Here is a 20,556-nt window from a genome sequence, read left to right as displayed (position 1 = left end):
CACAAAATAGAGCAGTAATAGGCAACTTGATGAGTGAAAAAAATCATAGTCCAGAATTAAAGCCATACAACAAAAGCCCTTTCCCGGCACAGGCTCAGTTGGAGGTGGTTTGACTCAGGTGCAGACATTTCCTTGGCTGTCTGAAAATGGTGCTCAATAAGCATAAAAGAGCTCAGGACAAATCACTCCCTTCAGAAATTCCAAGGCTGGGTCAACAGCAGTTTGCTGCAATGCAGAACATAGACTTTATTCCTGAAGAGGAAAAAAATTAATAAAAAACAATTTTACATCAGGAGAAATATTTCAAAAATTGAATTTGAATCCTAACCACTACAGAGTTCCATTCACAAAACCCAGCTCAGAAAGATTCAGTAAGAACCAGCGAGCCCATTCCAGACATAAGAACTTTACAACTGAACATTTCTTAACCTAGTCACTTGTCTAACACTGATGGGAGCATCAAACACTCTTCTCTGGTAAAGTGGCTGGACACCACCCAGTAACTACATTGCTTCAGGAGAAGAGCATTTAATGAAGTGGATTTCACAACTTCTCACCTGTTTTCACTTGGAGAAACAAGGCTTGAGTCTCTTCAGCATCTCTGAGTTGTCCAGTGCTCAGAGAGGGACCACATACCCCATGACCACTCAACAGACACTTTTAGAAACAGAGGCACAAGGTGCTTACTTTCTGACAAAATGGTATTGCTTGCTTTTGGCTACAGGGTGACTAGTTTAAACTTTCACTGCTCAATGGGGAAACCAGGATTAAAATAGGATGTCAGACTCAGCACCTCAGTAAATGCAGTAAATTACAAAAATGCTTACTGACTTGGAACTGCTTTACATTTACACCTAGAGGACAAAAGCCAATTTGCTCTTGATAAGACACCTGTATCTTTATTTTTTAAAACCGACCTGAAAACCTACAAACAAGTTATGGAGAGAATGACAAGCAGAGTAAAATGAAAGATGGTAGAGACCTCTTCCACAGATTTCTTAAGATATCATTATCAAAGATATCAATTTTAGGAGTAGTTCAGAGTGGAGAATCATGAGAATTTACCTGGTTACACAATATTAAAAATGTAAGAACACAACAGTTTTTTAGATTTAACATAATATGTAAGTTTGGTTCCTAAAATGTCAAAGAATTTAAGTTTTTAATCTAAAAATAAATAGGATATTTGTAATGTCACTCCTTAGGAAGTAAATTTTATAATTTTGGACAGAATTCTGCATCAAAAAGAAACCGCATGAGCAAGATCAAGCAGTAGAAGTATCTCAGTAAAAACAAGTTTATTCATTCATATTTTAGGTAAATATGCAAATAGTCAGCAAAGCCTTTTTGCCATGACTGTAAACTTTTTATTTTAAAAAATTATGTTAAAAACCAATACAGCAATTTCCATTAATATTCTAAAAAAGTTTGTTCACATCTTGAAAGAAAATACATTAGCAACATCTCCCAGCAGAATCAATCTTTAAAAAAGTAAAACTCTAGGTGCAGAACATTTCTACAGTGTAGTATCTCTACATTTTAATTTAATCACATGATTGAATACCATTCTTCTCTATTGTCTCTAGACCATGATCAAGAGCATATATTAAACATGATATTCAATGATGTGTTACACATTGCCACAGATACTAACATTATTAGAAGAGTGCACAACTCAATTTCACTAACAAAGCAAGAACTTTCTATATGCTGCATTGTAACAGTTAATTTAGCTATATGCCTTTAAAATCATGTATGTTTTCCAAGGAAAAATACTAAAAAAATCCATGGTCCAAATTCTGCTCCCACTTATATTCAAAGGATAAGATAAGCACCATCAAGTTGTAGTTTATAGCTGAAAAGCATATAGAGAACCAGTTTGTTTGTGAGTATAAGGGAGAGAAGAACTTGGCCCATGTCTGTAAACATTCACATAAGTCTGCAGTCAAAAGTGCCAGATAGGCAGTCTATTTGCAGTACAATTATTTCATTCAGAGGGGTGCTGGGGGCAAGGAGAATATTATGGAACGTTATTACAGAGGCAAGTTAAAATGTTTTTATGTACTTTGGAAAGACATATTCTCAGCTAGCCAAACCATACTCCAGTAAAACATAATCCACTTCTACCCAAATACAGTACAGCATTATTTCCTAGCTTTCTTGTTCAGACAAAGGAGTACTCAATTCAGCAGCCCATGACAATATTTCGAAGCATATGAAAACCCCCACACACCTCTCACCTACCCTCCCCTTAACATACTGCTGATGCTAACAGGAGATCCTCATACATAGGAAAAAAACATCTGAAAAGCCATAAACTGACCTTGATTTGCGCACACGCAAGAAGTGTGCATCTAGACAAAAGGTCATCTACAGCTTTAATTGTCTAGTTTCAGTCTAGGTCTCAGTCTATATTAACCACATATACCATACAAAACATAACAGAAGGATAGGTGCTTATTCAAACTATTAAGTATACTTGGTCACCCTATTCAATTTGACAGTCAACTGTCCTATTTACACAAACATCTGTTTGAATGTTCCTGATCCTGTAAGACACCAAACACTGAACTCCTAAAATTAAAGGAGAGTCAAGATGCTCAGCAATTCACAGGATCAGACCCTGAATCAAATCGAATGCAATTCACAAATTACGTTTGACATCTGACACAGCCTCCTGGAAACGTTTTACCCTCATGTCTTCCCTTTCTTCCCCCAACTCAGACCATGCTCCCACTATCACAGAGACAGCCCTCAAAGTGAATAGGATCAGGCTCTGTCAAGCAAACACTGCAGTCTTTAGAAATGCCTGGTATTTACTGCCATCCACTCTGGGGCAGACTTGTCTGCAATGAAAATGGTGTTCCTGGTGTTGATGGATAGTTAGCAAAACCTTCAGGCTGAGCTGTATAGTTCTCCAGAGCAGAAGCAGAATGCGCCTTTAAGGAAGATAAGAAGTTAGGAAACAGCACTGATAAAAACAAGGCAACAAAAATCTAAATAAAGCAAAATTTCAGCCACAATACCAGTCCTACTCAAGTCAAAACAAATTGATTATAATCTGAAGTGTGCAAAGAATAGAGAGGAGCAAGGCATCCATACAAAGATGTTAAACTATAGTGCAACTGTTGCTCAGAAATACCAGAGTGAAAAAAGCAGTTGGATTAAGGGAAAAAACAAAGAAGTGTTAATGGCATTTACTTTCCAGTGGAGTAAGCACAGCTGATTTGGAAGGCACAGCTCAATCAGGAGCTGTAATATTTTAGTGACTCTGAACTTTCCTTCTCTTCATTGCTCAAGTAAATAAGTGCTAATTTTAGTGACTGGATTTTATAAATAAGAACAATTATATTCCCTCAATGCAATCTGCATACATTTCTAAGGAACAAATAGATTCCTGAGCTGCAAAAGTAGAATGGCCTAGATGAAGTAACTTGCTTCTTCCAATCCCCTCATATTCAGAAGACATCTGACAATATACTGCACTCTGAATAGTACTTAGACACATATTCCATTTCAACAACTGATGTGTCACAGAAAAGAGAAAACTAAGTCAAGACATTCAGCTCTCTTTTGGTAATATGTAGAGAAGGACAAATTTCTTACAAGAATCTGTACAAAGGCTGTTTTTAACAAAAGATAAGCTAAACATATAAACACAAAGTCTGATGATAGTTTCAGTTAACTTATCTAGGCTGATGGGTGAAACAAGCTGTTTCATGGACAAGAAATGATGAAATTACACATTACCCAAAGCCACTTCAAGCTTACATTACAATTCTATTTGTGGGAACTATCAAGAGAAAGGCACAACCACAACAGACACAAATTCAAGACAATCTGATTGCATGTGCAGAGGCACATAATTCACAACAATTCACAGAAATCTCTAAGTTATTCAAATGTCAGACTGGAACTGAGCACAAATTTTGCAATGGTAGGGTCAGCTCATTAGATTTAACCCAAACCCAGCAAATAAATTAATTTGCATTATCTTTTCTTTTACTTCTCCCCACTTTACAAAGAGTTTTAGATAATGTTTTAATCTCTTTTATGAAGCATTGTACACTGTCCTTGAGTAAGAAGTTATTACAAGTTGCTTTTTATCATCATCCTTGTAATCAATTCTCACACAATTTAGGAGCTTTAATCATTTACATTTAATCAATTTAATCATTCAACTAATCCCAAGAAGTTAACAGGCAAGTACATGCTCAAGAGTTCACTGGAAGCAGAACAGTATCAACAATTAGGCACATTACCTGTAGTAGTGCTGACTGTGCAGCTGCACTGTGCTGCAATTCCTGTAAGGAAGATTGTGCAGCACTTTGGGGAAAGCCAGGGATACCAGGGAGAGATAAAAGACCAGGAAAAACTGCATTTCCTGGTGTCTGTAGTCCAGAAGTCAAGCTGAAAGAATGTCAAAATGAGACTATTATTAAAAACATCTGCACCATGTTTTATTCTGTTTCTCTCTATATATGCTTATGTCTACTTAAATTAAAAAAGCAGTTATTTTTCTAAATCTCATACAGGCCAAAATTCCTAAACCAAAGTCCAGTCTTTACCCACCTAAAAATTATTCATATATACACAAACCAAGATTCTCTGGTTTGTACCTCAACTGTGCCAACAGTTCACATACAAAAAAAAAACAAACTTCACAGACAAGAATTGATGCTAACTACTTCCTTAAAACATCTAAGATATTGTCTGCTATTACATATGTGTGCCAACAGATGCCCACATGGAATCCATTCTTGTAAAAGCCTAGGAGGTGCCAAGTATCCTCATCTGGGAAATAAAATCACCAAGCACCTGGATTAGACTGTAGTAACAGGGACTAGGGAGGCCAACCTGTTTAGTCACTACTCTATCAGCTTCTAAAGACAAGTGGAAATCTAGTAGTGAACTAACTTTAAAAATTATCTGCAATTAGTAACTACGAGTGACAATACTGTCTACGCACCTAAAATATAATCAATGTTTTGCTCGAGAGAAAAAGAAATAGTTCTGAACTCCTTCAGAAACAGCAACATACCCAGCCTGTGCCACAAGTGCAGAGTTGAAGTTTGAGCTAAAGGCCGAGGCAAACCCTGGCAGGACCGGAGCTGGAGATGGGGCTGTGGCAGCTGCCGGCAACGGTGCAACTGCTGCTACTGCAGAAGATGCCTGGAGGCCAGGGAAAGAAGGGAGAGCAGGAGTGACAGAGGGTGTGTTAGAGACAGGAAAACCAGGGAAGGATGGGTTTGATGATCCCAGAGGTCCCTGGGCAACGGAAAAAAGGGAAGGGACGGCACTGGACAAGTTAAGCGAGAAGGGTGGAGCGGAGACTGTGGCGGAGGCGGCGAGTCCGGGGAGCACGGCGGCGGCGGAGCTCACATGGGGGGCGGACACGGCCGCAGCGCTCGTGGCCGCGGGGGCCAGCAGCGACCCCGGGAGAGTGACGGGCGGGGTCAGCGCTGGGTTACCAGTAAAGGCAAAGTTACTGGTTAGAGACGTGAAAGGAGGGAGGCCATTGAACACGGGGGCAATGGGAGCAGAGGAGCCATGTGGGGCGAGGGAAATGGAAGCCAGAGAACTGGAGTTGTTCAGAGGAGCACTCAAAGAGGGGAGCCCTGACAGCGCTGGATTCAGGGAACTGGGTAAGCTGACGGGCACCGAAGCTGCCGGGGTGTAAGCACGGCCGAGCCCTGACAGTCCTAGAGTGCCGTGAGAAGGGCTGGCTGAATGAGAAGGACCTTTGAAGGCCGACAGGGTCGGACTCATGGGCTCTGTTTTGACCAGAACTGGAATACTTGTGGCAGCTGGGGCTGATGAGAGCTGCTGGTCGGCATTAGTAGGACTTGTGCCATGCAAGAGGGAGGCTGATGAGCCACAGTTGACTGACATAATTGACGGCGAAGTGGTTAAAGGTGACTGTGCAGGCAATGTGGGAGGAGTGGAACTAGAATTGGCTACAGATGGGGATGGAAGACCTGGAAAAATAGCCAGCCCAGGTGTGGAGGAACGCTGAGTGTTGGGGGTGGCTGATGGGGTGTAACATTTGTTGACAGAGGAAGTGGGGGGGTCAGAGCTTTGATTAGCAAGAGCAGATAAAGAAGCAAGCTCACTTGTCACAGCAGAAGGCAAAGCAGATGAATTGATTAATGAAGTGTCATTTGATGTCAGAAATCCCTTTAAGACAGACAGAATTGGGTTAGGTAAACTAAGCGAGCCAGGAATGGTAGTGGCAGGAGAATTAGCAATCGTAGATGGAACAGGACTGGAAATCCCTTGGGCATTGGGCGGCAAGGACAAAGGGAGGCCAGCAAAGACTGATGACAATGGAGCAGGATTAGTAGCAGAAGCAACTGAGGAGGTTGCAGAGAACGGGAGGCCAGCAAATGGTGTAGCAGCAGATGCAAAAGCTTCAGTGGGTGCAGGTGTGGCACATGGAGTGGAAGAACCTTGCGGAGCGGGCATAGCAGCAGGGATAGAAGCCAGCCCAGAAAAAACTGAGGGGACAGGGGTAGAGGTTGCACCGTGCACAGATGTGACAGGAACACTAGGCAATGAGAGGGATTTGATGACAGTAGGGGTTGAGGTGGATGGCTGAGATGTATGAATGGAAGAGGAGACCTGCCCTGGGAAAACAGGAAGGACAGGGGTGGACATGTTCATCCCAGAGATGAGTGGAGTTGCAGGTGCTAATGGATGGCTTATTGCCTTGACAGGTGATGGGGTAGGGACTGGAGTAGCAGCAGGTGTTGAAGGATTAGAACCATGAGGAGTAAAGAGCTGATTCGCTTGTGCAGAAAAAGCTGCAAAGAAACAAAACCAGTAAGAATACTTGAAACTGTCAAAAATGTTTGAAATCAACATAAAAACATTTTATACAGCATTTCAAAATATGATATGCAGGCAATAGCTAACACACAATGTCTACATATAAACAACGAACACTGGGGCCTATGAAAACAAACCAAAAGGGTACACACAAACACATCACACAAATCATACACCATGTGGGCTAATACTCCTTTTTAAAATACTGTGTGACACCTGCTGCCTCTTCATGATCTCATGCAAAACAGTTAGAAACTCAAATACACTCTGTAAGAACATCTAAGTGATACAGATAAACACCCTCCCTCTGGTCCCTAACATCTGGCAGTACCCAAACCAGACCTAATATTCCATCAGCATCAGATCACCTGGGCTCCTCTGCATCCACTCTCACTGAAGGTCAGAATTTCCTTCAGAACCAGTTAATTCAATGTATCATGATTTCATAGAAGTTTAGTCAACAACTGCAGAAAGCTGCTTTCAGGTGCTGGTAGTTTTCTTTCCTTCAAAATCAGGTCATTCTCTTCACTGTGCTTCCTTCAGATTTTGATTCTAAGAAGGTACACTTTTAAATTCATGTATCACACTACAGTATTAAACTAACATTGGCGCTTGACTTTATCAACAAGTATTTCTGGGAGTCTTTAGTCAGGTGTCTGCATAAAGGCAAGCACCTGCCACTAAAAGTATCAGCTTGTGTCAATCCTACAAAGTAAGTTAGAGACATCAGTCAAGCTGCAGGAAAACAGGCAGGCACTCTGTGAATGGGGAGGTGGAGGTTAATGGAAAGGAGCTGCATTTATGAACACTGGCATATCAAGAGTCTCTATATGCCTGCCTCTAGTTTCCTGTGGAACACGAATATATTAATAAGTCATTCCTCTCAAACAGTCCTTGTGCTTTATTTTACTTTTGAAATGATCTGTTCATGTAAGCAAGACACTCATCCAATCAGTCAAACTTATCACCCACAACCCTCTAGCAGCCTATATGTCTCTCTTGCCTGATTTCTACATATAATTCCACACACAAATCCAAAAAATTATTCTTTAAAATCCTGGACCTAAGCTGATATGACAAAGCTTCAAAACAAGCAAATCTTCAAAAAAACCTATTTCCTTTGACATACTAATTTCAAAAACACCCCAGACTGCCCAGCTCTGAATTATGTTCTTTTCCAATTCTATTTCCAAGCTGAAGACTCTCCTAAATATCAGTTATTAAAGAACAGTTATTTGACAGATTATCACTGATAATACAGCTGTACAAGAACCCAGAGTTGATACTGAACTTTTCTTCCTAAGATAATGTTTAATTCCTTACACCATATTCATTAAGCTGCACAAACTAAACTTTCTAAAAATACATCCACACTTAAAGAGGGGTATATAAGAATGAAGTGATTCTTCAAAACATTTCTGTAGAACCATCCCTGGACATAGAGAAGGAAAGACAAAACATAACTTTTTTTTGATGCCTAGGAATATTTACAGTAGCTAAACTTTTCACAATCATTTTATCTATTTGCAGTATTTGTTAGTATGTCTGACTCAATGGTCAGGAAATTCTTAGTTTGTATTTGTCAAATCTAATAAAGTGTTATCAAAACTTTTTTATAAGTAGTTCCTAATGGGATTTATTATTATGCTTTGTACTAAGTATACAAAACATCACACAATAAAAAATACACAACTGTCCTGGTAAAAAGAATAGGGCAAAACAAAAGAACAGGTAGACATAATTGGATCTAACGCTCTGGTATAAGACATTCAAAAATCTCTAAATCTCTCTTGTATTCCTCCCTTCTTATTGCAACTGATCTATGAAATTAAAATGTCAATGAGTTTTCCAATAGATGTCCAGAGTTTTAAAAATTGCAAAGATTTACTGAAGTATTTAAGTGCATGACATTGCAAAGGGTATTTTGATTTAGTTTTTAGCAAGAATTCTCACATATTTACAAAATGAAGAATATAAAAACCTTTGATAAGCTAACACAAAATAATGAATTCTTATGTTTCAATGCTTCTAAGTACAAATGTCTGATGATTTTTTTTCTCTGTACTCAAGAGATTTTATTCCACATACTTAGTGGCTACATACTTAGAAGCTTATGAAGATCCCACTAAACAAGTAGTCAACTTTTCTGAACAAATAACAAAGATACAATCAATCAAAAATTCCCCAGTGGATTTGTGATTTACCTTGATTTTGGGAAGGTTTTGCCTGGCTGGAAAGGTCCTCATTTTCTAAATAGAGAACAGCAGCTTGTTATTGAAAGGCAAATGAAACTCCAGCAGTGAATGACCCACTCCCAGCAAAGAACCAGGAAAAACAGCATGAATATTTTTAGATATATGCATGCTTTACCTGATACCACTTGATTAGCAGTGTATGGTGGAGGAGCTGGTAAGCCTGGAGCTATGACATTGGCCATTGGAACTAAGCCAGCATTGTTGTAAGCACCTAAAATAACAAAGGCAATACACATTCCTATTGTCAGAAGAATCTGTACCAGTAAGCATCTTCTCCTTTAAAAGAATATTTTCAAGACTGTAAGACATTCCTTTGTCAAAAAGCTAGACCAGTTAATCACTCAGGCTGGATGTTGGCTTTTGCCAAAGTCTGATTGAACAGGCATGCATTGTGATCCAAATTTTACTAAGGATAATCCTCTTAATAGACCCTGAAAAAGTCAGGTTTCAATTCCTTTCAGTTCCATTTTGCTTGAAAAAACTCAAAGGCGAGGAGTGATACAGAACGTCTGCAGCATCACTGGTCCCTTTCCTATTTATAATTTCAAGGCTGTTGCAACTCCTTCTTCAACATTAAAGCCAGACAAACAAAGGAGCCAAACAGATCAGCAACCATGACCCTTTAACACTAGCCAGAAAATTCTGAGAAAAACATCCCTCCTCAAATACTTAATCTAGTGTTCTTCATTATTTTTTTAAATGCTCAGAAATTCAAGCAGATTAGCAAAGTATTTTAATATAAAATTCTCACAGCAATTAACATATTAAATATACCTTTTTTTCCCCATTACTTTTTGAGCAGCTCAAACTGTTGTACTGATGTGGTATACAGTTCTGATGAAACACATCTGAATTTAAATTGCAGAAACACACACACATTTCACAGAGGCCTGAACTGATAGTTTAAGAGCATAAGAACTTGGGCTTCATGGGAAAACGTAACACTTGAACAATACTGAAAATGCCCTCATTTGTCATATTTCTGATTTCATACTTTCATAGTAATTCTACCTGATGTTAAGATTTCTTGCACAACTTTTGCCTGAAAAATCAGAAAAGCAACTAACAATCACTGCATCACTCAGGAAGGAAATGTTCAAGAGGCAGAAAACAATTCATTGTTCTAACCACTGATTGAAAACAATTACATTCAATAGTTTCAGGTCAGCATTTGCAATCTCATTAAACAAACACATACATATATATATATATATAATTTCACCAGTCATGAGTTCTGTTGTCACAAGAGCTTTCTTAAAAAACATGTTGTAGCCTAGTAAGGCCCTGAAACCTCAAAAACTCTTTCATATCCTAAAACTGTACTAATACTTCTATCCTGCCACAGGCCAAATTTTGGGCTTTAACGTGCTTTGGATAAGATTTATACAACATAAATTTTAGTTAGTCTGCAAATTTCCTGTACACTTTCTTGGGAACAAGTCATTTCCTGGGCATAAATAATCAATCAGTCTTAGTTTAACCACGAGTAGTGCCCATTTTTCTAAAATGGCTATAAAAAGACTTGCAGACATCAAATTGATTAGATGACTCAGCCTTCAGCATGTTTGCTAGTTCTGCTTCACTTCCTTATCAACTCCCTGAAATCCCCAACATCAATGAAAAGCAACAGTCCTAACCAGAGCCCTCCTTGTTTTGCAGTACAGAATTTCAAGATGTGAAAAGGCTTTCAGCTGCCAGACCTGAATCTGACTTCTTTAAATATTCTAAGCTTTTCTCCAAAGAAAGGGCAATTGCCTTGCTCCCTTCCAAAAATGTCTTGAGTCTAACAGCTGATGCAGCAGAGCAAAGAGAGGAGTTTATAAATATAGACTCAATCTTACCTAAGGCACTAGGCTATAAAGAAAGCAATGGCAGGAAAAGGCAATCACTATTTCCCTTCTGAGACTGAAATATTTTAGGAAACTGTTTACTCTCCATTATGATGGAGATAAGGTAAAGCTGAAGGCAACTGAGAAACAGATTATAGCCCTTCAGCAAGCTCCTACATAGTCCCACCCAATTCAGGGCTGTGACTGACCATATCCCAAGTTGGGTTCTACAGCAATGAGTCAGACTTGTCAAAGCCAAAGCCCTGGCCAAAGTTACAACAAAGCCAAAGCCCTTGTCTTGTCTTACATGGACAATGCCTCCTGTAATTTAAATATTTTGTCATCAAAACAGGTTTATGAATTTTTCTTATGGATGCTGGAAAAAGAAGTTAATATATTCCTCTTTTTATCAATTCTGCTGTCATGAAAGAAAAGGTAGAAACCAGTACCCAGAGCATGCTCAGAGAGCAAAAGCCACTTTCAGATATGACCATGGTCAGAGAAACCAACACTTGACACATTACTTAAAAGGCAAATGCATGAACAATAGGATCAAGCTAGAACACACAGAAACCTTACTTGGTGCAATAGTTGCATGTGGCCGACATGGTGGGATGGGGTATGGAACTGGTTTGTGTGGATTGTACGTTGATGGAGCCTACATAAACAAAAAAAAATAAAAATGGAAAAAGCAATAGTGAAAGCATACCTAATGTTTTTCAGACAAAAAACTAATATTCAGATACTACTACAGACAGGCAATCTTCACTATATATATGTGTAATATCAAATCTTTTCGTAATATCCACAGCGACTGCAAGTATTTCACTCCTTCTGAAAAAAATGGAACAAACATCACTAGTATACTTTTAGATTTTAAAAGAAAACTGAGCACAGGAGGGAAAGGGAACTCCTTTCTGCCTTGCAGTTCTCACACTCTGCAGTCTTGGATTGACTTCTCATTTAAAAGGTTTAGCACATTTAAAACTAGCAAATATTTCTGAAGGTACCTATGCCTTTAAAATAATACAGTTTTGTGGGAAACATAATAAAAGTGAAAATAAAACATTTAGACAATACTTCAAGGTAGTAACAGGTTCACAAAGCAGTAACAGGAAGTTTGTCCCTCGTGCTTAAAAATTTTGAAATGCACATCAGCTGTGCTGTCAAGAAACAAGAACTTCTTTCTAAGGCACTGTTGTAACTCAAGTGTCAAAGATGGAGGCATTTGCTGTGTTCTCACATAATTCATGTGAGAAATCCTCAGAGAGCAGCTCATGATGGACTATTAAAATGCTTTTAATTTCCTCTTCTGCTACTGTAACTTGAATTCTGTCTTCAAATGCACATCAATTATATCCAGTAAGAATCATCCCCCTCTACACATAAAAACAAGAGCATTTTCAAGTTAAATAAAAAAAAGATACCAGGTCATTTTCATTACAGACGTTTAGTTTCAAATAAATTGATGCTCTACCATTGTCTTGCAACATAATAGCATTTTAAAACAAAGCCTTGTTGAGTTGGCTGGTGGTTGTTTCTAGTTTTTTTAAGTTTCATTTATTTATTAATTTTTTAGACATACTGGTTTGGATGGTCCAAGTATACGGGCTGCTATTCCCTTTCCTTCATTAGTACATTCTTCTGTGTCCTTTTTGATAGGGGTTCCCTGAAAAAGAAGAAAATTAAATCAAGTATTAATTTAGAAGCAAACCTTGCTGTACAGTTTTGCCATATGTTATTTCATTTCTGAACTACATTTGAGTTTTTGAACATTCTGAAAGCAACCATGTTTGTCAGGGGAAAAAAACAAAACCAACCATTTTACGCTTGCAAAGTAGTGAGTAACAGCATTTCAATAGCTTGGTTTGTAACACCTCTTAAAAAGAGGCATTTTAAATAAAGCATGTTGATGATGGAATTCTGCATTTTGACTTGTGGACATGATAACAATAATTTCAGTCAATTTTGCTGTCCCTTAAGTGTTTACAGGAAATGCTAGTGACCCTTATCAACCTACCAAGAAGCCTCTTGACACATCTCCTGATTCTGCCAAATACTGCTGGAGTTTAAAATGTTTTCCTGGTATGACTAGTGTCTTATTTATGAAGTAAGCTTTACCTGAAGCAGCATAGAAAGAATGGGCAAATAAAAGCACTACAAGTTCCCTATAAATGTGGAATGGGATAAAACAAACAAACCAAAACAAGAAAAGCACTTTGGTTTTGATTCCACTTCTCCTTCCATGTATATGAATTCTGGGTTTGGTTATACTACAATGAATCTTAAATCAAGGGTTCATTTGTGAAAAGCAAAAGCATTGGATGATGCTTACTGGAAAAATTCCATTTATGCGGCTTGGTTTGCCCTTGGGATAAGGATTGCCAGGAATCATGCCACAGGATGATATCATAGCATGAGGAGCCTTACAACCTGCTTTTGAAGCCTGCAAAATAATGAAAAAAAAGTATTATTTGCTATCAAATTCAATGCTCTGAAGAAAATAATTACTATTTAATGACATTTAGACTTCATGAATCAACCTACATGGAACAACTGAAGGCTGTGTCTCAAGTCTTACTCCAAATAATCCAAACAGTGCAAACTTCTGCCAAAGTCTACTGCTTATACTGAACTTGGTCTTATGCACTTGGTTTTCTAGAACAAACAAAAACTGTTTCCTCCAGCATTAGTTGCAATTCTGTTTCCCTTTTACCATATGTTCCTAATGCTTGACAAAAACTCCTCCTTTTGTTGCACATGCTCTTATCTTTTTGCAGTTGCTTGTTTCAGCTTGTCTTACACCAGTAGCTCCCAGAAGTCCTCATGTTAAGCCCTGATCTTACAATGACCACAAGGATGCAAACAGAATCCTAACAGAACCAAGGATATTTAATCTTGATTACCTGTTCAAGAATTCTTCTGCATCTTTTCTTCTCTGACATATTAATTCTGAACAGATCTTCAATAAGGCGATAATTCTGAGCATCAACAATGTTGCTGTAAAGACAGTGACAGACAATTACTGCCATGCCATTTGCATAAGCTGAAACAATGCACCACTGAAAAGCTTAGTTAGCCACTACCCAGAAGTACATTAAAAAACCATTATTAGATCAGATCATATTGCTATTATTATTATTAAAGTAAAAATCTCAAGCTTAAATAAAGATTTTGTACCTGTAAGTAAAACATGGTATTAGAACTAAATATCAATACAGAACAATGGGTGACAATGACTAAACTTTATTGCAAAAATAACTATGTTGAAAAAATGAATTTGGCATCACAATGCTTCATTAGAAAGCTTTAACTGCTACTAACACACAATTCCCAGCACAGCAGAAAAACAGCAGCTACTTAATTTGCCACTGTTTCTTTCCAGTCTGGTAGAAAAACAAGTTTTCATCTAATTTACTTCAGAATGAAAAAGATAATTCCTGGTAAATCTCTCTGAGTTCTACCTTAGAACTTAAGAAAGATGTGAAAGCCTTCATATAGTTCCAAAAGGTACTTCTCCTCTCTCTTCTTCCCAAAACAACACTAGACACACTACGGAGAGCAAAATATGTGACTACAAGGAAACCAATGCCTGCTTCTAACCACCTTTTTCAAAATTCTGACTAATTTTTTACCAGCACTTCTCTGTCAAACATTACCTATGCCACCCAAACTACTGGAAATACAATATAGCACTAAAAAGGAGGACTCCTCATAGAAGGATATTAGACAGCAATGAAATCAGCAGAACATTGAATGAAGACATGAAAAACATCTCCAAGAACAGTATGTAAATGTGAACAAGCTTTTAACTTTGCTCACTATTCCTGATTAACGAAGTCAGCAGAACATAGATTGAGGTTTAGGATTTATAATCATGACTCCCTTATTATGCTCTTGTACTGTAGAAATTCAACAGCTAAAGAAGTTATTGTGCTTTCCTCCCACATCAGCTGAAGTGTAGCAACTGAAGTGATCCATTTACTTAACTAATTTCTACATATGCAATATTTACAGGATTTTTCAAAAAAATAGCTAATTCCCAGAATTTCCTGGTCTCAAGTCTCACAGATTTCAGTCAGCAGAGAAATAAGCTTAAGCTTTGCTCTCTACAGTATTTGAAGACCACATTAAAAGCACCACCAAAGTGGCATCCTTCCAGCAGGCAAAAGCCCACATAGCAGCAAGTGCAAGACTCAAATGAACTATGGAATTTTCCACAATCCCAGAATCATTAGTTGGAAGGACCTTAAAAATATCATCTAGCTCCAAAGCCCTTTCAGGTGAGCAGAGGCACCTTTTACTAGACCAGATTACTTAGAGTCCCATCCAGCCTGACCTTGAACATGGGGCATCCACCACTTCTTTGGGCAACCTGTGCCAGTGCCCCACCACCCTCACAGTAAAGAATTTTTTCCTAATATCCATTTTAAACCTACTCTCTTTCAATTCCCCTTGTCCTGTCACTAGATCTCTTGCAGGCTCCCTTCAGGTAGTAGAAGGCTGCAATTAAGTCACCCCAACTTGTTCCAGGCTGAACAAACCCAATTCTCTCAGTCTTATGTCTACTTCTAAAATGTCTGCTTCCAATTATTCTTTTAAACGGCCCCATCAGTAATGGATTTGTGCCTTGCCTCAACCAGGCACAGTGCTTCCTTCTAGGAGTAGCTGAAGTTTTATATACTCAAACATGAGCTAAACCAGTACAAGTTGAGGAACACAGCAGAGGAGATACTTACGAAGCTAGGATTTCAAGGGCAATAAGTTTATCTTTACTGAATGTGAAACAGTTGAGAATATTAACCATTTTTGATGCAGGAACTGCCACTATTTTCTGATAAGAAAGAAAGAAAAAAGGGTGTATAAAATAAAGCAGTACAACTATTTTAAACTCAGAATACAATTCAGTTACAGCTTCATATGGTGTATTTCAGTAAACTCTTAATAGCCTCTCGCTTCCATTAGGAAGGAGACTCTATATGCTAAATTATGAAAAAGCAGCTCCAAAAGCACTCACCAAAAGCAAAGAAATCAGGAGAGTTAACAACAGTTACAAAGGGTTACATCTCTTCCTGTGATACACAGGAAAGCAGAAGTCACTTTAGTCAGAAAAGATATCCCAATTAGAGGTATGACATTTCATAGCTTGATACCACTGAAGGAGATGAAGAAGAAACTTCAAATATTGTTAAGGGTATACTGACTCATCAGTTGAAAAGCAGGTGTCATAAAATTGAAGTTACATTAAGAGAGCGAATTTATTCCAGAAGATAATATCACACGAACTTACATGTTGTAAAGCCTTTATTGCCTTAAGCTGTGGTTCTGCCCAGGAGAAGTATCTCAGTAATTCAACAACCTGCAACAGTAAGGCCTTCACTTAATTTTTCAGATATATTAAAAATGTGTGTTAACAGCATCAATATGACCTTTCCACTTTTGTAGCACATTGGTATACTGCTGAAAAACATTTGTCTGTGATGTCTGATTGTCGGTGCCTACCAGCATCTAACCATCTTTTTATTTCTAAGTAGGCACCTAAAAATTCTATTTTGTGAGATGAAGATTTTACATGAAAATATAATATCGAAAAAAACTTACTTTTCGAAATGTATTTGCATATAATAATAATAATAATATCACTGTATTAGAACATGTAAAAAAAAAAACAAAAAACAAGCATGTCTGAAAAAGCTTATCAACAATCAGGATCCCAAACAGTATATTCCCAAACATACACCAAAAGAGCCAGGAGGAAAAGAAAGAGAAAAAAGAAAATCTACATATTATACATTACTACTACATCTCTATTTAGACAATACATGCAAAACAATCCTAAATTCCATTATGATAAATTTATACCATTTTCCAGACACAATAAGAATGAAAATGTAGTGATTTTGATGACAAAGTAACTTGTAACTCTTTTTAATGGTGTCATGATAATGTAATAGTAAGAAATTAAATCACCTTAGTTAAAAAATAGGAAAAGCTAATATGATCAGTCTCAGCATAACTGGAGACAATCAGTTTGTATAACTGAATACACAACAATAGCACTCATTAAACCCATAACAGTGTTGACCTTACCTGTTCACTGGAAAAGTATCCATGAACATATTCAATAGCTTTCAACTTGTACTCAGTCAATACAGCCTAAAAGATGTAGAAGAAAAAGGGAGCATAATTAGTGACTCAAAAAGTATAATTATAGCACAAACATCTGCTAATCTATTAATCTAAAATCTACCTCTACAAAGTGACATTTGTATCAATTACACTGCAGCATTTTGAAGCAACAGTATTTCTTAGGCAACTGAGAACAGTGAAAAGCAGGAAGATGTGATTTAATTCTTATGTTTAAAAATACTAATTTTTTTATTTACTTGATTTTGCTTTTTTGTTGTTGCTTATAACTGTGCTGAGAGAACATCACCACTCTTCTTTTTGCTCCAATGATTCACATCAACTTTAAGTAAACAAGATAATACAGTTGATTATTCATGCAATCTCTTTGTATGGTCCCCTAAACTAACTGACAAAGTATTTTCAGTGAATTTCTGAAGAAATTGGATAACGAGTCTACATAGGCAGAATTAAATACACAACAAAGCTTGGTCCAGAGATGTCTTATCATTATCCTCATGTATTTCAAATTTTAACATGTAGTCATACCAAACAGACAACTTTTGTTTGCACAGGACTTTAATGCAGCACTAGCCTTTTGGCTTTGTGGCAAGACAGTTGTGTTGATAAATAATCACATGAGCTGTCCAGCAGCCAGGATTTCCTCCTCCCCTGTACCCAGCCCTCTGTGACAGGTACAAGATGTCAAGAAGACAGCTAGCAGCTGAATTCCTGCCCCAAGCTGGTGAAAACAGCTTCCAACCCCCCTTCTAATGCAAACCTAGTGTATTCTCAAACCACCTGTAGTTTTACCCACACTCACCTCAATCTTCCTCCCAACAGCTCTAGAATCTACCCCTACCCCTCACTTTTTTGTTCCTGTCCCTCCACACAGACAGACAGGAATGTCTCCATCACTGCAGCCTGACTGAATGAGCAGCACAGAAACCCACTTGGATACTGTTTGAGGCAACCCTCTTCCTTTCTGTACCTCATTAAGACACAAACACTGAAGGGACCAGGGAGAATGAATTTCTGTCTTCATGCTCATTTTTTCTTCTATCCCTTCCTCCTCTTTATGCATTTTGGAAAAAAGCAGGGCATTTATTTTTTACCTAAACAGATGTTACTTTTCCTTCTTAAATAAACAACTGAATGACTTTATAACAAGAGTGCAAATAGAAAGCACTGATATGCATATTTATGGAAGGAACAAACAAACAAAATCCCCAAAGTTTATGTTTCTAGTGCTTGTAAATACATACAGGGAAAAACAGAACTAAGCTACATATGAAGACATTTAAATAATTGTTCCTGCTAACTGTAGGACTGAAAACAGAACATGCCAACACAACAAACTTGTAAATCACATAATAAAGAAGGTTCTACCTCAGAGCTAGAAGTCAAGCTTAAACAAAAACACAGCAACAAAGACACAAAATCAGCATTTGGACAATGGATGTTGCACCACAACATCAGAATTATTATTAACACAGCACAGCACTGATCCTTAGATCAACAGCAAGCTGGAATACAGGAATACAGGCAGATAGCATAGAAGAATCACAATTGCCTAAAATCACATGTCTAAACCATTTTGTCTGAAGTCTTTAGTAATCACAGAGTGTATTCTGAAGGACTGCACTGCAGTAACATAACTGAAACATTACTCCCTCCCACTATCAATCATCATAGAAAGCATTCATGTGCTAGTTGTTTCTTTTTTTTTTTTTTTGTGGTTCCCAGATTTTCCACACAGATTCATAGGTTGGGAGGGAAGTCCACACCCTGAAATATCTTAGACTGTCATGTTTTTAGCAGTTTTATAAAGGAGACTTTATGACCACAACCTTATACACAAATGTAGTTGTGATAAGAAAGACACCCCTTGGGCTTCTGTCAAACAGTTTTATACCTCACAATGGTTTATACCTCAATATGGTGCAAAAGAATAATACTGCAATTTCAGCCATCACTGCCTCATGCCAAAGAGAAACTGAACTGAAACTCAACTCCAGTACCTGAGTCCAAATAAAGGAAATTCACCTCTCCTAGACAAACCAATGGTACAAAAAACTCTACTTAATACAAAAATGCTATGGATCGCTATTCTGTCACAAGGAAATCTCATCTGAAACAAGCCCTTCATTGTCACACCAAGACAGCTTCTGCAGGTAAACTGTCCTAGTGTGACACTTAAATAACCTCTGCTTAACCTCAACAAAATACATCGTCACAGGCTTCTGCTTCCCAGGCAAAACAAGAAACATTAATCTCAAAGGTTCTGATCCTTTCTCTACTTTTCTCCTTCTAGCATTCGGGGAAGTGTGTCAACCACTGACTTCGAGCTTTCCTGTTAAAAACAGTCCCTGTGTATAGAGAAACCAGAATTCTGCCAGATACAAGAAAACCCAGATTTGTGTCCCTGCTCCCCACAACCAGCAGTATTTTGCTCAGAGAGTTTTTAAACAGGAGATGAAGAAGCACAGCTGAGAGCATGCATTAAAACACAGGATTCACATCCCAGGGGAAGAAGGTATGCACACACACACTCCTGAGCTGTGGGAGATGTGACTTCCAACAAGGACAACAGAGTGCAGCTCAGAAATCAGTGTTCTCACGTCCTGCTTGTGCACTGTACCTCCTAAACCAGCGTTTAAAGGTGGGTATTTCATAGTCTCCGGACAGCCCAAGCAAATACAGCTCTTCCGCCAAATAAAACATGCTTGGCTACTTTGTTTTTCTTCATTTTCCTTGAAAGTGAAAATGCTACAGTAACCTTATCCACGTGCTTATTTCAAATGAGGGCTCAAGACCATCCTAGACCGGGTTGCCCAAGGCCTTTTCCAACCCGGCCTTGAACACTGCCGGGATTGGGGCATCCACAGCCTCCCTGGGCAACCTGTTCCACTGCCGACCACCTTCACAGCAAAGAAATTTCTTGTCAATATCTTATGTAAATGTCCCTCCCCCTTGCAATTTGTAGCCATTACTCCTTGTCCTACAGTCCATCAACAAATTATTAAACTAACACACAAAACGAGAATTTACCTTTCTAATTTCATCCAGCACGGTCTCAAATGATTTCTTATCCATCTTGATTACTGCATGCAATGCCGACACTTAAACGTGGAGGAAATAATAGTAGGGATAAAAAAAATCCTAAGTGTTTTTAAGCATACAGGAAAAAAGGATTTTAAAAGATAAAAAATAAAAAAGCGGGCACGGAAGGCGGCCGGGGCTGTGCAGGGCCGCGGGGATGGAGCGCTGCCGGCCCTGCAGCGGCGGACACGGAGACAAAGGCGCGCTGCGGGAGCGCTCCGGAGGGCGCGGGGGTCGGGCAGCGGCAGGGAGGGAACGGACGGGAAGGAAAGGACGGGAACGGAAGGGAAGGGAACAGCGGCAGCGGCGGCCGGCCCGCTCAGCACACGGCACCGCGGCCCGGCCGGCCCGGCGCGCCCCCGCTGAGCATCGCCCGCGGCGCTGCCGCCCTGCGATCCCGGCGGGCAGAGCCGGGG

At 38.7% G+C, this 20,556-nt stretch overlaps 1 protein-coding gene across 2 annotated transcripts; it reads right to left on the bottom strand.

Annotated features, from left to right (window-relative positions):
- Positions 1 to 113: 113 nt before the first annotated feature.
- PROSER1 (proline and serine rich 1) lies at positions 114 to 20,271 on the bottom strand. Of its 2 annotated transcripts, none has more exons than XM_079299365.1 (13): positions 20,090 to 20,271; positions 17,003 to 17,068; positions 16,203 to 16,271; positions 15,652 to 15,746; positions 13,819 to 13,912; positions 13,248 to 13,358; positions 12,498 to 12,581; positions 11,492 to 11,570; positions 9,199 to 9,294; positions 9,033 to 9,077; positions 5,042 to 6,803; positions 4,263 to 4,410; positions 114 to 252 (listed from the first exon to the last, which is right to left on the bottom strand). In XM_079299365.1, exons 1-13 carry the CDS (start codon positions 20,132 to 20,134, stop codon positions 247 to 249), a joined length of 2,700 nt encoding a protein of 899 aa, XP_079155491.1. In that variant the 5' UTR covers positions 20,135 to 20,271; the 3' UTR covers positions 114 to 246. The 2 variants fall into 2 exon arrangements, with proteins under 2 accessions (XP_079155491.1, XP_079155490.1); XM_079299364.1 differs by lacking the exon at positions 114 to 252 and adding an exon at positions 1,280 to 2,939.
- Between the last annotated feature and the right edge of the window lie 285 nt (positions 20,272 to 20,556).

This window comes from Erithacus rubecula (assembly GCF_903797595.1).
Source record: "Erithacus rubecula genome assembly, chromosome: 1".
NCBI classification, from domain to species: domain Eukaryota; kingdom Metazoa; phylum Chordata; class Aves; order Passeriformes; family Muscicapidae; genus Erithacus; species Erithacus rubecula.
This window is presented reverse-complemented; position numbering and strand designations above follow the sequence as displayed.